The sequence below is a fragment of the Paroedura picta genome, chromosome 3, assembly GCF_049243985.1.
Source record: "Paroedura picta isolate Pp20150507F chromosome 3, Ppicta_v3.0, whole genome shotgun sequence".
NCBI classification, from domain to species: Eukaryota; Metazoa; Chordata; class Lepidosauria; order Squamata; family Gekkonidae; genus Paroedura; species Paroedura picta.
Genome location: NC_135371.1, coordinates 175,880,884 through 175,897,185, shown reverse-complemented (window position 1 = coordinate 175,897,185; position 16,302 = coordinate 175,880,884). Strand labels below are relative to the sequence as shown.

At 49.5% G+C, this 16,302-nt stretch overlaps 2 protein-coding genes across 6 annotated transcripts in view; both read left to right on the top strand.

Annotated features, from left to right (window-relative positions):
- Positions 1-4,276, top strand: part of LOC143833716 (mitochondrial adenyl nucleotide antiporter SLC25A23-like) — a 34,768-nt gene extending 30,492 nt beyond the window's left edge. Inside the window, exon 10 of the mRNA XM_077329841.1 lies at positions 1,678-4,276. Coding sequence (XP_077185956.1) covers positions 1,678-1,862 — 185 coding nt within the window. The 3' untranslated portion in view covers positions 1,863-4,276. The remainder of the gene's footprint in view (positions 1-1,677) is intronic.
- A 2,895-nt stretch (positions 4,277-7,171) lies between these two features.
- KHSRP (KH-type splicing regulatory protein) overlaps positions 7,172-16,302 on the top strand; it is a 28,069-nt gene continuing 18,938 nt past the window's right edge. For 3 of the 5 annotated variants that reach the window (XM_077329839.1, XM_077329837.1, XM_077329835.1), the window contains exon 1: positions 7,172-7,509. In XM_077329839.1, the coding sequence (XP_077185954.1) occupies positions 7,306-7,509 (204 nt within the window). In that variant the 5' untranslated portion in view covers positions 7,172-7,305. The remainder of the gene's footprint in view (positions 7,510-16,302) is intronic. The other 2 variants (XM_077329840.1, XM_077329836.1) reach the window with 2 other exon arrangements.

The window sequence follows — 16,302 nt, the reverse complement described above, 5'->3', positions numbered from 1 at the left end:
TTAAACCCATTACTGCGTGTCCTCTCCTCTGCAGCCAGCAGAAACAGCATCCTGCCCTCCTCCAAGTGACAACCGTTCAAATACTTAATGAGGACTATCATGTCCCCTCTCAACCTCCTTTTCTCCAGGTTGAACATTCCCAAGTCCCTCAACCTATCTTCATAGGGCTTGGTCCCTCTCCTCTGGTTTATCCTCACAACAACCCTAGGAGGTAGGCTAGACTGAGTGTTTGCCTGGCAAGGCCACCCAACCAGCTTCCACCGCAGAGTGGGGATTCAAAGCTGAGTCATGCAGGACCCTAGTCTGCAGGATCCTAACCACTACACCCACATGGCTTTTTTAGATATTTGTAGGACCACCAAGTCTCAGGGACTGACTTGATGCCTCCGGATTTTAGCCTCTTCTTGTGATGATGGGCCAGAACATGGAGGGTCTGTGGCTAAGTGGTAGAACATCTGCTTGGTATACAGAAGCCCCAAAATCACCAGTTGGAGTGTGTCCAGAGGAGGGCAACAAAGATGGTGAGGGGTTTGGAGACCAAGACGTATGAAGAAAGGTTGGGGGAGCTTGGTCTATTTAGCCTGGAGAGGAGACGACTGAGAGGGGATCTGATAACCATCTTCAAGTATTTAAAAGGCTGCCATATGGAGGATGGAGCAGAGTTGTTCTCTCTTGCCACAGAGGGACGGACCAGAATGAATGGGATGAAATTAATGCAAAAGAAATTCCGTCTCAACCTCCGGAAGAAGTTCCTGACAGTCAGAGCAGTTCCTCAGTGCAACAGGCTTCCTCGGGAGGTGGTGGGTTCTCCCTCTTTGGAGATTTTTAAACAGAGCCTAGAGAGCCATCTGACGGATAGGCTGATTCTGTGAAGGCTCAAGGGGGTGGCAGGTGACAGTGGATGAGCGATTTGGATGTGAGTGTCCTGCGTAGTCCAGTGGTTGGAATAGTTGACTCAGGAGGTCCCTTCCAACTCTATGATTCTATGATTTTTTTCGCACTTTATTTGTAACTTTAATAATAATACTTTTCCAAGTTAACATAAATCTTGTAGTCTTCCAATATAGCATGTTTAAACTTCCAGTAACACTTTATAACACACTATGATTCTTGAAAGGGCCAGGCAGTAGGTGATCGGAAAGGCCTCTGTTTCAAACCATGGAAAACAGCTGCCAGCCTGAGCAGACAATACTGCTGAGCAGACTGTGGCTCAGCAGATGACTGTCTGCTTGGCAGGCAGAAGGTTCCAGGTTCAGTCTCCAGCCTCTCCAGTTAAAACAAACAGGAAGCCAATGAGGTGACCGACCTCTGCTCCGAGACCCTGGAGAGAAGCTGCCAGTCTGAGTAGACAATACTGAGCTTGACGGACCAAGGGTCAGATTCAGTAGAAAGCAGCAGCTTTAAGCCGTACTTGGTGGGATCAGTGGACACTGTGCAATTTCCTGCATGACTCGAGGAACACTATTTGCTTTAAGGGAGGGCGATATATAAATGGATTGAACAAACAAACGCATGAATATTTGAAATTATATGGGAGGAAAGATGGCTTCCCCTCTTCCTCAATGAGAGGAGGGGTCTGTTTGCTGACACCTCATGGGACCCGGCACCCCTTTTTAGCTCAGCTTTTGTGACGGCTGCCTCTGTTTTTCCACCCGCTCTTTCTCTTCCTGTCCATAGCGTCCATCGAGGGCGGCCCTCAACTCAGCATGCTGGGGCTCTTCCAGCACATCCTGTCCCGCGAGGGTGTCCTGGGCCTCTACCGCGGCATCGCGCCCAACTTCATGAAGGTGATCCCGGCCGTCAGCATCAGCTACGTGGTGTACGAGAACATGAAGCAGGCCCTGGGGGTGACTTCCCGCTGAAGCTGGGGCCCATCTTGTCCAAGCACGAAGGACCTGCCGCTTTCTCAAGATGGATTGTTCCCCTTGGTGGCAGATCGGGAGGCGTCTCCTCTGCTCTGGAGGCTGACAGAGGGGTGGCTGGAGTGGACAGGCCCATGTCTTCCTCATGGTCTCTAAGCAAGGAGGGCCCAAGGAGTCCGGTGTCGCTTGATCTCCCAGGAGTGAGAATCACGGTGTTTCTTCTTGGCAAAGGCTTCCTTAGGTCTCCCACATTCTGGGGGCTTGAGGTAGGCTTGCTTCTGACCTGGGGAGCTTTATGAGAATATTTAAAGAACCCTGCTGGATCAGTCCTGTGAAGGTTGATCTAATCCACCATCCTGTCTCCCACAGTGGCCAACCAGTTAATCTGGAGGGCCAACAGCTGGACACAGAGGCCATAGCCTTCCTTAGAACCTGAGTCCTGCTGGATCAGACCAGGGAGGGTCCCTCCAGTCCAGCATCCTGGCTCACACAGGGGCCATCCAGTTTCTCTGGAGGGCCAGTAACAGGGCACGGTGTCTGAGGCCTTCCTCTGAGAAGACCCTCAGAAGAGCCCTGTTGGGTCAGGCCATTGAAGGTCCATACGGTCCAGCCTCCTGTCTCACACAGGGGCCAGCCAGTTCCCCTGTAGGGTGAACAACAGGGCAGAGAGGCCAAGGCTTTCCCCGATAAGGACCTCAGAAGAGCCCTGCTGGGTCAGATTAGTGGTCCATGTAGCCCAACATCCAGTCCCACACAGTGGCTTGTTCCTCTGGAGGGCTAGCAACAGGGCAGAGAGGCCCTGGCCTTTCCCTGATGCTGCCTCCTGCCTCTGAGATTCAAAGGTTGACTGCATCCAGGCACAGCAGTTCCCTTTGGCTGCCATGACCCCCTCCTCCCTGAATCCTGGGGTCACCTGCTGCTCCCTGCATGCGTGTCCTCTTCTTCCTACTCCTGAGTGTGATGCTCGTGGCTGCTTTCTCTGTTCTGTGTATCCCCACCAGCCTCATCCAGGGCAAAATCAAGCCAAGCTCTCTGATGGGCGTTTTGGGGAAACTCTCCGTCACTTTCTGGTCAATCAGCACTCTCCGCCTCTGGAGACAAGCCACTCAGGTATTCCCCTGGGCACAATTCATGGCCGAAGCCACAGCAGCATTCACTCCAGCAGTGTCGAACCACCGAGGCTAGGAGGATGCAGGCCAGCCAGTTCTGCTTTCTCTCCCTGGAGTTACGCTTATGAGACTGGACCCTGTTTGATCCGGCTCTCACAACCTGTCCTGAGGAGCGCTGGAGACCTCTGCCGACTGCCTGTCCAGCCCCCCCCTGCTTCCCCGTCCGTTTACTGTGGGAAACGTCTGTATATATTTTGCACAATGACTCTTAACTTAAAAGACTCACCTGCTTCACTACAGAGATGACTGCCATGGAACTGAATGGAGCTTCTTCTGCCCTCCCAACTCCATTCCTTTCTCGTCTGAGATGGATGCCTAGCATGGCCAACTTGAGCTTGGGAAGTTCCTGGAGATTTGGGGAGGGGGGGAGCCTGGGGGGGAGCAAGGTTGGGGCAGGGGAGGGGAAAGCTTCAGCAGGGCGCAGTGCTTTAGAGCAGGGGTAGTCAACCTGTGGTCCTCCAGATGTTCATGGACTACAATTCCCATGAGCCCCTGCCAGCATTTGCTGGCAGGGCCACAGGTTGTCTACACCTGCCCTTGAGTCCCCCCTCCAAAGCAGCTATTTTCTCCAGGGGGTCTGTTCTCTGGAGGTCCATTGTAATCCTGAGAGAGCCCCTACCTAAAAGTTGGCAACTGGAGAGAATACAGAGAAATGCAGAGAATACAGAAAGAGATTGTAAGGGCTACTCTTCGGTTATTATTCTGAGCTCCTTGGGGCATTCTGCTTAGCTAAAGGCTAACCAGGTGCAAGACCCGGGTTTTCTTTTTCTTGCATGCATGCAAACCCTCCACTTGTTATGAGATGCTACGTTGGCCTGAGAACTGGCATCTTCTAAGCCCTTATAAAGCCACGTTCCCTGTTTCCCTCGGCCCCCTTTCTGACTGGCCGTCCTCTTTAATTTATTGGCGGGTACTCATTCAATCGAGACGGGTCTTTCTTTTTATAGCCCCCACCCTCAACTTGTAACTATTTGAAATCTCGAGAAGGGGCAGGACGACAGGGCAAACCAAGCTGGCTGCAAAACAGTTCCTGGACCGTTCTTGACTGCCTTGAAGAGCCACCGGCTTCTGTTGAAGGAAGGAGGATCGGTTCCCAGATGCACAGAAAAGCAGCCACAGTTGAGTCACTGGGAACGCAGAGGCCTGGGCGATGCTATTGTATGCGAAACAGAATTTCCCCAAAAATCCTGTGACAAGGAGGTCTACAATCTCTAGGAATGATGCAAATGAAGCAGGTTTGCTTAATTTTGTCTGTCTTGCATAATTTGTGATCTGCTATATTTGTTTTTCACTTGAGCAATGTGGGGGGAGGAGCTATACAGAGCACTATTCATTAAGGGCTAGAGCAGTGGTGGCCAAACTGGCTCTTCAGATGCCCACCGACTACAATTCTCATGAGCCCCTGAGTGGGTAGCCAGACAAGATGATAGAGAAAACCAAGGCAAGGGGGAAAGAAAGTTGGGGAGACTGTGAGATTGATCTGAACTGGAAAACGCGCCATGACATTTGGAAGATGGCCACAAACTCTTAAGAGAGCAAGAGTTTCTGTGTCTGGAAGATGTTATGATTGTTTTTGCTGGAAACTTGCTTAGGATTTATGCTAATGACACGTTGGTTTCAGCAGTAAAGAAGAGAACTGGGATTAAAAATGGAGAAAAAGCCAGGAATAACAGCCAGGGTTGGAAAGGGCTTCAAGGATCCTAACCAGCACCTTACATCGAACTTGGGATGCAAACTGGCAACCAATGGAGCTGCTTCAAAATGGGCAACATGGGTTAGCTAAGGGTTGCCTTGCGCTGGATTCTGAAATTTAGGGAGAATTGGGACATGAAGCCTGGAAATGGTGGATTTGGGGAAAGGGACAAATCTCAGTGGGATATAATGCCACAAGCCCTCTCCCAAAGCAGTCGTTTTCTCCACAGGAAATACCATTTGTAATCCTGGGAGTTCAGTAGCCACCACCTGGCAACCCTACCTGCAGAAGCACAATTGATAAGCATTCTTAATTGATTTAATTAATTATATTTCTTTTACTGCGGACTACATTTGCCAGCTCTTTGTTGGGCAATATGGGGAAAACAGAGTTTGGGAAAGGGATGCTGCTGAGCAGGGAAGTGACGCCACAGAATTCACCCTCTGAAGCTTTTCTCCAGGGGAACTGATCTGTGGTAGTCTACAAATCAGTTGGAATGCTGGGTGGCTTCCAGATCCCACCTGGAGTTGGCAACCCTAGCCACTGCAGGAATCTGGCGAAGTGAGCACTAGTCACAGAAGCTTCTGTCAGAAGCCACAACACAACGTTTTTCATTGCGTGAAGGCATCACATCCTGCTTGGGGCCTGAAGACGTTCTGGCCTTACAAGTGCTCTCCAGGTGACAGAAACCAGTAGCCCTAGAGGGAATGGTTTGTTTTGGGGGATTATATGCTATCATACCCCACTGAGGTATAACATCCAAGAATTTACCAGCCTGACAATCCGTGTTTGGGTATTTCTTCGTCCTGGGCCCTTTTGAAGCTATTTATGTACAAAATAAAAAAGAAGCCATAAAACCAATGCCAACCAACAGCATCAAAAAAAGCATACACAAGGGCTCTAACTCCGCTTAACTAAACTCCCTGGGGCACCTGTGAACAAGCCCTCTCCCAAATTTTAAAAAAAGCAACCCTGAGTGGAAGTTACCCAACTCAAAATCTCCCATGGCACAAAATGACTTCAATTCTCTCCACCCCCAGTACTAAATCCCGAACATTTCTTTCTCCATCCGGCATAGTTACTCAGTTTGATGTATTGTTCCTTTCCGTTTCCTGTGAACCCCCCTGAGCCTCAGGGCAGGGCGGTATATAAATAGAATAAATAAATAAAATTAACACTTTCATTTGATTTCAAGGTAGGGCTCTGGTACTACACAGCAAAGGATTTATTTCATTTGTACTCCACCCTTCTCCCCAATGGGGAACCAAAGAGGCTTATAATGTTCTCCATGTTATCCTCACAACCACCCTGTGAGGTAGGCTAGGCTGAGAGCACATGGCTGGGCTAAGGGCACCCACTTTGTCCCCCAAAGGGTCTGTCTTAGTCCTCCTTTCCTCTCACAACAACCCTGCGAGGGAGGGAGGTTCAACGAAGAGATGGGGACGTTCCCAAGGTCACAAGGCAAGGGCCGGGATTCCAGCCCTCACCCCACACCGGCTCTGCCCCCACAGAGAAAGAAACACACAACTTTTATACGCCATAACTGGTTTATTAAGGAGTTATTAGGGATGCTTTTAAGGTCCCAGGGGTGGAAGGGCAGAGGTCAAAGCAGGAGCCGAAGTTCAAAGGCGACCAATCACCTCCAACCATTTGAAGCCGCAAGGCATTGTGGGAGCAGCCGGGACCCCGCACGAACCTCACGTCAAAGCGAGGGGGCGGGAACGCACGCGATTGGTTTTCCCGTCACGCCGATCTAGGGCGTTACAGTAGCCCCGCAGCGTGTCAATCATACTATGTCCCGCCCCTAGGCAGTCTTTCAGCCAATGGGCTTTCAGGAGACAGAGCGGAAGTTTGCTCTTCAAGATTAGTGCGGCAGGGGTGTGAGGGGACTGAGGAGCGAATCTGCACTCTGTTCCCCGGGCCTAAAACAAATACGTTTTTAAAAAAAATATGGAGGCTGCGCGCGCAGCACCGCCACCCAACCTACGCCTCGATTGGTTGGCTTCCGCGTCAATCCCACCCTCCCCCGCCTTCAATCGCCGAGCGGGATTCGACCGAGCGTTCGGAGTCGCCTTGCGATTGGCAGAGCCCGCCGCCGTCGGCGCCTGCGAGAGCGATGATGTATTCCCCTTCCCTCCAATCGCAGAGCCGGCGTCGAGCGCCTCTCCCTCGCGATTGGCCGCCCTCTTGTTTTTCTGTAATCCCGCCTTCGGGTCCCGCCAATGAGCGCGAGCGGCCGTCTCCCCTGCCATTCGGCGAGCCCCCTGGCACTCAGGGCCCAGCGCCCGCCCCCGCGCGCTCGCCGTAGGTCCTCCTCGGAGGCCGCCTGTTTCCCCGCGCGCCCATTGGCCGGCCGCGGCTGCCCGTCGCCACGCTCGGAGCGGCGATTGGGCGGCGTAGCGGGCGGGAGGGCGGGCGCCGTCGTGGCCCCGCCCCTGGCGCTCCCAGCGTGCCGTGCGGCGTGTGCGAGTGTGTGGAGAGGGCGAGCGCTCCGGCCTTGTTCCCGCGTCGCGCCCTCGCCGCCGCCGCCCGCGCCTCTCCCGCCGCCGCCGCCGCCGCCTCTCCCGCTGCCGCCGCCGCCATGTCGGACTATAGCGCGGGCGGGCCGCCGCCGCCCTCATCCGGGCCGCCGGGCGCGGGCGGAGGAGCCGGAGCTGCCGGGCCGCCGAGTCAGGCAGGTGGAGGAGGCGCTGGTGGGGCCGGGCAGGCTGGGGGAGCGGCGGGGCCCGGGCCCGGCGGGATCCGGAAAGACGCCTTCGCCGACGCGGTACAGCGCGCCCGGCAGGTGAGGGGACGCCGCGGCACGGCAGGGCACGGCAGGGAGGGAGGCCAGAAGGAAGGAAGGAAGGAGCCGCGTGGCCCTCGGCGCGCCACCCAACCCGCGCTCAGGCAGGAAGGAAGGAAGGAAGGAAAGCGCTTCCCTGCAAGGAGAGAGCCAGCCATGCAAGGTGGGAGGGGGAGGAGAGAGAAATCTAGGGGTCCCCTGCAAGTGGAGAGCCAGCCAGCGCGGCAAGGGTCTGGGCTTCCCCGCAAAGAGAGAGGCAGTGATGCAAGGGGTGTGTGTGTGGGGGGGAGGGGGGTAAATGTAGGGGATTCCCTGCAGATAGAGAGCCAGCGTCGAAAGGTGTGCATGGGAGGGGACGGGGGAGAAAGGTAGAATCCTTGCAAATAGAGATCCAGACCTGTAAGATGTTTGTGTGTGTGTGTGGGATTGGAAATGTAGATTTCTTCCAAATAGAGATCCAGTGTCACAAGGTGTGTATGAGTGTGGAGATAAATGTAGGAGATTCTCTGTAAGTAGAGAGCCAGCGCTGCAAGGAACAGATGGGGGGGAGAGAGAGAGATGCGGGCCAGGGGGCTACCCTGCAAATAGAAAGTGAGAGCTGCAAGGTATGTGTGTGGGGGGGGGGGAATGTAGGGGATTCTAGTGCCAGTACTGCAAAGTTCAGCTTCTTTTCTGCAGGCATGCTTGTTTCCTGTAGGTGCTGAAAGTTTTGGGTTTTCTTGCACAGACTATGACAGCCTCAAGACCTCAAATGAACCTTGGCTTTTGCCAGCTTTTGGTTGAGGAATTCATGGAGATCTGGGGATGGAGCAGGGGAGCCTGATGGGGGACTTCAGTGGGGTGTAATGCTAAATAGTCCACTCTCTCTGTAACCTGGATGCCAGTTGTAATTCTGGAGGTTGGCAGCAGTCCTGGGTTGGGAATTTCCTGTAGAATCCTGGACAGCACGGACTTTAGGAGATCATAATTGCCTGGATTCACCCCCTTTTAAACAGCCATGTTCTCCAGCGGAACTGATTTCTGCAGCCTGGAGATAAATTGTAATTACAGAACATCTCCAGTCCCCACCTGGAGTTTGGCAACCCTTATGGGCACACTGAAATGGCAACTTTCAGATTTAGATTTCATGCTTTTGGGTGCGTCCATTTTACTATTCAAGATATCGTAGAGCAGGGGTAGTCAACCTGTGGTCCTCCAGATGTCCATTTGCTGGCAGGGGCTCATGGGAATTGTAGTCCATGGACATCTGGAGGACCACAGGTTGACTACCCTGGTTTGCGGCCTTGTTACATGTGGTGAACTTTGTGGCTTGATGTAGAAAACCTGAAAAACATAATCTTCTTGTTGTGATGTTAGAGTCGCGTTTCAGCGTGTCTCAATGTGCGGAATATGTACAGCGTGTCTCAGATCATGTTTGCAGATGCAGCACTCAAAAAGATGCAGTCCTCCAGAAGCAGCACAACAAATTGCACCCATTTGAGCAGTTGTGTGAGGAGGTGATAGAATTATTTTCCCCTGGTATTTCTTTTTTTAAAAAATCCATAGTCTGCTAGCTCTCTAGGAAAATGGGACCATGTGTTCCCTGTGGGACGTTTTCTGTCGTTGTGAAGAGGACTTTCACACATGCAGAATGTCATTTATCTTCCCCAAGTGGTATAGTCCTTTCTCTTACCTCACTCACCGTGTTTTACAGTCCTAAACTGAGGACGTAGAAGTCTGTATAACTTCAGACTATAAATGATGGTGGGTCACATTTTTGAAACGTAGAGTGTAAATAGAAAATATAACACAGGGAAACAGAATGAGATGGGGAAATTCTGTGCATGAGAGATTGTGGCTTGTATCCTGCAACCCCATTCAGCTCAGACAGAAACCTTATAGAAGTGGCTCTTCTGTGGGAAGGAAAACCTTGTCCATTGAAGCAAGAAAAAGGCTTCAGACTTCACTGAGCCAGGTGGTAAGGATCTTAGCCAGGGGTAGTCAAACTGCGGCCTTCCAGATGTCCATGGACTACAAATCCCAGGAACCCCTGCCAGCGAATGCCTGGGAATTGTAGTCCATGGACATCTGGAGGGCCATAGTTTGACTACCCCTGATCTTAGCCCTTATTTTGAAAATTCCTCTACATAAAAGAAAACTCGGAAAATAAATCTAACATAGATTTTGTCCTGCTATGCTGTTAGTTGTTTATGTGAAGTAATCAATTCCAAGTAGTCAAATTAGTCCAAAGAAAATTCTTGTGAAATCCGTTGTTAGCCAGCACGATCACAGTGTACTGATTTTTCAGTTCTCCAATCTCTGGCTATTTACAGAGGAAATGGAGAAAAACCCTCAGCTCTGCCTTTTAGAGAGTCCTGCCGACTTAGTGTTGAGGTGCAGCTGTATACTGGTAGCCATGGCCTGGAGAAGAAGGTGGTAACAAGCCTCCATTGTGAATAAACATATGTCTCTTTATCAACAGAAGATATATACCCTTAAAAGGCTGAGAGCAGATGAAAAACATGGTTATCCTCAAGAGAATATTATTTGAAATTAATTTCAAAGACTAGGTAGACTTGATGAAAGCTAGATTGAGTAATGCTAACTGGCCAGTAGTCTTTTCATTTTTTAGGTTGAGGAAACTTGCTCTGTATGCTAAATCTGGGTTATTTTCATTGCAAACAGAAGTTTTAAAGAGCGGTTTTGGCTCAAAGAATCCTCAAAATGGAAAACCATGGTCATTCTTCCAAGCTTCAAAGTTCTCAGTTGTTTGTCAGACTGGGAGTCTTTTGGGGAGGATCAGATCATGGTATTGAGGCTGTTAGTGTGTTTCCGCCAAGTGCCAAATCTTCACTGCCTTGTACCCAGAGTGACTCTCCAGCAGGAGCAGTCCAGTAAGATCTTGGCCTGAAGCAAGTGTTTATTATTATTATTATTATTATTATTATTATTATTATCTTTCGATTTATTGCCCGCCACTCCCTTACGGCTCGTTTGCGGACATCCAGCCTGATGAAAGACAGTTCGGCACATGGTGGAAACTTAACACAGTTTTGTCACTCGGTTGTATTAGAGCAGCGGTGGGCAAACTGTGGCCCTCCAGATGTCCATGGACTACAAGTCCCATGAGCCCCTGCCAGCGAATGCTGGCAGGGACTCATGGGACTTGTAGTCCATGGACATCTGGAGGGCCACAGTTTGCCCACCCCTGTATTAGAGGGTCTTACCTGAATTGTTTAGGGGGTTTCTTCCTGACATAGGGAGAAAATGAAAAAATATTCCACCTGCAGTCTGAAATAGGCCACTCCATTTTTCCTCTTCTGAACTCGACAGTGTTATTTCTCCTCCACTCTGCTGTATGCGTTGATTCAGGATTGTATTCCGTGGTAGGCTCCAATACTGTATGAAGTAAAATAAGGGTAATTGGGGGGGGGGCTTTGAGGAGGGTGGAGGGAGTCTTTGCTAGAGCTACCCTTGAAGTTTGTGATGAAGCGTTAAAGATGAACAACTCTTGAATTTGTGCAGTTTTTAGCCCCCTAGTAAGAACTCACAGCCCGCTTCTGCATTTGGGTTTAGAAGCTAAGTTTGGCATTCAGAGGGTGGCGTGCCTAGGGAATCCCCCATGGGATAAGTTAGCCTGAGTGGTTGGCCTGGAGCCATGCAGAAGTCATATGACCTTGCAGAAGGTGGAACTCAGGTTGGTTGTCAAGACATTGGGCTGTAAGGAAACAGTGAGAGAGAACAGTCCAAGTTCACCTGTTCAGGGGTAGTCCTGGTCTTTGGGAGTTTTAGTTGTAGCACGTGATCAGTGCTTGATTGGTTTATTCTTGCTCATTGATTTTTTTTGGCAAGAGGTTCTTTCAGAAATCTTTTCAGAGTCAAGGGAGTTCTTCATTGAGAGGGGGGCAGCGTTCAAGGAGAGAGAGGAAAGGGTGGCATTTGCTGCCATAGGATCTAGCGATGGCCATAGAAACAGACAGCTTTGAAAGAGGATTAGATAGATTTGTGGTGGATCAGTCTATTGGTGGCTACTAGCAATGGCGACTGAAGGGAACCTCCACTAAAACCTCGGAATCCCAAAACCCAGAGACAGTATCAGGGGAAGGCCTCTGTGCCCTGTTTTGGCCCTCCAGAGGAACTGGTTGGACCCTAGATGGACCCTCAATGGTCTGATCCAGCAGGGCTCATCTGAGGTCCTTATGACCATGTGAGTAGAAGGGGATGGATTCTCACTGCAGTGTTTTGTTGGGTACAAGGACTTCTGCCTGTAGAGGATTTTTGCAGATTTACCTCTCCTATGCTAACCTGAAATGTCCTCTAAAACAGGGGTAGTCAACCTGTGGCAGGAGCTCATGGGAATTGTAGTCCATGGACATCTGGAGGACCACAGGTTGACTACCCCACCTCTAAAAGTAATCCTACTCTTAGCGAAGGGGTCACACACCAAAAAAAAAGTCATGTTTGGAGGAGGCATTTCAGGCTGCTTCAATAAGGATGAAATCAGAAAAGTCCCGCTCCCTTGCTGAGTCCTTGCACCCCTGGAAACACCGACTCATATCTAGCCCAAGGTCTGGATTTCCTTTACTTCTGCCTTTTGGGGCTGTGAGATTAGAGCCATTAGAACTTCACTTCTCTTGCTTAAGGAAAGTTCAATTAGCTTTGTTGTGTGCTGATTCAATTCTAAATGTGTGAAAAGCAACCTTTGATAATGACATGGGTTACCTATTCCTTTTCTGAGATTACTTCTCTATATTTGGGTAGATTCAGGTGGGTAGTTGTGTTGGTCTGAAGCAGCAGAACAAAGTTTGAGTCCAGCGTTACCTTAAGACAAAGGACATTTTATTCAAAATGCAACCAAAACATTGTCTCTGAAGAAGTGTGCTTGCGCCCGAAAACTTTGTTAGCCTTAAAGGTGCTGTTGTTGTTGTTTGTTGCGAAGTCAAGTCAAACCCATCGCGACCCCATGGACCAGGGGTGGTCAAACTGCGGCCCTCCAGATGTCCATGGACTACAATTCCCATGGGTTTAGAAGCAAACGCTGGCAGGGGCTCCTGGGAATTGTAGTCCATGGACATCTGGACGGCCGCAGTTTGACTACCCCTGCCATGGACAATGACCCTCCAGGCCTTCCTGTCCTCTACCATTCCCCGGAGTCCATTTAAGTTTGCACCGGCTGCTTCAGTGCCTCCATCCAGCCACCTCATTCTCTGTTGTCCCCTTCTTCTTTTGTCCTCAATCGCTCCCAACATTAGGCTCTTCTCCAAGGAGTCCTTCCTTCTAATGAGGTGGCCAAAGTATTTGAGTTTCTCAATAAAGGTGCTACTGGACTCAGACTTCATTGGCTGTATTTTTCATCTAAGAAGTTCTAGCAGCGTACAGTTTTGTGTTCCTGGAAAGGTGTCAGATTATTGACAGATGAGATCAGCAGGAGGACATACGACTAGATCTGCCTGATTTGTGGAACACGGAGGATCCAAAGCAATTTTTACACTCTTGATCCTTGTTTTGGAAACGTTATGTCCAATTAACCCTGAGCCTTCGGGGAGGGCGGTATATAAATGTGAATAAATAAATAAAATAAATGTATCACTAAGTCTCTGTTAGTTTTGGGTACTAAAATAGGTGCAGTAAACTTACTGAAAGTCTGTCCTGGCATCTTTGCTCCAGTGCTTTTGGTTCATTTAAACAGCAGTGAGATCTGCCTTGATCAAAGAGTTGACGCCAGTCAGAGCTCCTTGTAATCAATGGGCTGGACTGATAATTTCTCTGCAGCTAAAATGTATTGAAGCCGGAAGAAAGCACCTAGGAATGTGTCCAGGGAGGCTGAGAAAATAGTCAGATGCTGATGTCTCAATCCTAAGTGTTGTTAAAGTGAGTTCTGTTGAATCCAGTGAAGGTGTCCTTAAGAGAGGGCTGCAGTTGGGGACTCTGAAGACCAAGCATCCTGTTCTGGGACCAGAACTGTATTCACAGCTGACACAGGCCAGTGGGAAGCGGAGATAGTTTGCCGTTGCTTTCCTGTGCAGGCTCCTTCTTGCTGGTCCCCCATCCGAGGACAAGCCTTTCTTAATTTCCAAGATCTGCCAAGGTCAGGCGGTGCCATGCTGTCTTCCCTCTCCAGCCCCTCAGAGGCACGGCACAACGTTTTGGGCTTCTGGGTGTTTCATTCTACAATTGCTGGTACCTACAAAATAAACATCAGTTGGCACTCCAGCTGCAAGGCACTTGTTGCAGTTACCCGGCTGAAATAAATCTGGGTGGCCTGTGTGAGCCTCATCCAATGAGATCTCAGAAGCTAAGAAGAGTCACCCGTAGTTGGCGTTTCAGTGAGAGACCACCAAGGAAGTCCAGGGTTGCTACGCAGAGGCAGGCAATGGCAGACCCTCTGAATGTCTCTTGCCTTGATCTAGATGACCCAGTCAGGCCTCATCTCATGAGATCGCAGAAGCTAAGAAGGGTCACCCTTGGTTGGCATTTCGATGAAAGACCACCAAGGAAGTCCAGGGTTGCTACGCAGAGGCAGGCAAGGGAAGACCACCTCTGAATGCCTCTTGCCTTGAACGGCCTGATTTTATCAGATCTCAATGCTAAGCAGGGTCAGCCCTGGTTAGACCTTGCATGGGAGACCCTCTAAGGCAGGGGTAGTCAAACTGCGGCCCTCCAGATGTCCATGGACTACAATTCCCAGGAGCCCCCTGCCAGCAAATGCTGGCAGGGGCTTCTGGGAATTGTAGTCCATGGACATCTGGAGGGCCGCAGTTTGACTACCCCTGCTCTAAGGAAATGGGGCTTGCTCCACAGATTTGACAGCACGTTCTACCGGCACCAAGTAGTGGTGCCAAAATACCATCTCTGGCAGAACTTGCTTGCTTGTCAAAGCATTTCCGGTTCCCCCTTATCATGGAAAATCCTGGGAATAGAAAATCCTGGGAATAGAAGTTCTTTCTGTGTTCCAGAGCTGCCCTTCTTTCACTGTTCTCTATCTTAGTTTTACATCCTCGGAGCTCTTATTAGTTTGATCTCCAGTACCATTCCTTTCTGCGCTGCGGGGTAATTTTTCCCCCCTTTGCTGCTCAGATTTGTAACCTCACTGTTAACTTGCTTCTTTTTCCCCCAGCCTGATTTGTTCAGTTGTTAAGGCTTCTTTGCTTTCTCTTCTGATATGTCTGGGTAGTCAACCTTTTCCTCGATGCAATTCAGGCTGTTAGTCGGACTTATTTCTTCTATGGACTGTTGCAACAGGTAGTTTTCCGCCATCATGGAAATTTCTGGGGTAAAGATTCTGTTGTTCTTTTTCTTTATTCTACATTATTTTCATAATTAAAATTGCAGATTATAAAATGTCTAGATCGGGGGTAGTCAAACTGCGGCCCTCCAAATGTCCATGGACTACAATTCCCATGGGCATTCGCTGGCAGGGGCTCATTGGAATTGTAGTCCATGGACATCTGGAGGGCTGCAGTTTGACTACCCCTGGATAATACAGACAGAGAATAAGAAGCACAGGATTTTGATATCTATTTGAAGCCGCATGTTCTCTCGGGTTGCTAACGAGTCCAGAACCAAAGATGATCTAAGTCCAGTGTCTACTCTATACTTCCTCACCAGTTGAGACTCATGGATGAGACCCATAGTGGTAAAAAGAACTCATGGCATCCAGAGCTAGTTCAGATAAGGTGAATGATAGCTCCCATCCCCCTCCTGATTCAGGGTTACCGAAGATAATGAAGTTTCTGCCTTGAAAATAATAAAAACAGGAGGTCCAGTTTTACTTCTATGCCTTTTCAAGACATTGAAGGCCAAAAATTATTCTTGTATTACTTGCCGACACTTTAATATTTTAAGGGTTGTACTTTTTGAGAATGGTAGAGATTAAAAATAAAGGAGGGCAGAGGTAAATACTATCAGCATATCGGTGGTGGAAGATGCTGTCAGTTCACAGCTGACTTACAGGGACCCTATAAGGCAGGGGTAGTCAACCTTTGGTCCTCCAGATGTCCATGGACTACAATTCCCATGAGCCCCTGCCACAGGTTGACTACCCCTGCTATAAGGTTCTCAAGATAGGAGAGATTCACAGGTGGTTTTCCATTGCCTGGGACTGTGTAGCCCCCCTTGACCTCCTTGATGGTCTCCCACCCAAGGGAGAACCAGGGCTGACCCTGCTTAGCTTCAGAGATCGGATAAAATTGGGTTAAAACGAATGGATGTTTTCATCAACTTTGATACAAAGTGTTGGCCTCATCTCTTATTGCAAGCAAGTGTAAATGGAATTTCAATCCCAAACATCTGTTACTCTATATATATATACTCTCTCTCTCTCTCTCTCTCTCTATATATATATATATATATAAAGCCGACAATGTTCTGACTCAACAGTCTGAACATCGCGTAGTTCTAGATCATGTATTTTGTCTAGATAATGCTCGAAATTTGGTTCATGGCTTCAGTTTCAAGTTTATCCAGTTTTAAATAGGAGGATGTTGGTGAAGAAACCACCTCTTCCCATCTGCTTTTCTCCCAGATTATCTCATAGGTAATTATGATGCTGTACACCGTAAAACACTCTAGTTCAGGGGTGGCCAATCTGTGACTCTCTAGATGCTCATCGACTGTAATTCCTATGGCTCATGGGAATTGTAGTCCATGGGCATCTGGAGAGGCACCGTTTGGTCACCCACTGAGCTGTATATTTTCCTGGCTTGGCACTGTTCACGATCCCATTCATTTTGTTTTGAAGAAATAGTGGAATCCGTCTTCAGTTTAGATTTCTCCCGAGTCCAAATCTGCGTTATAGAATCTGTCCCTTTTCGC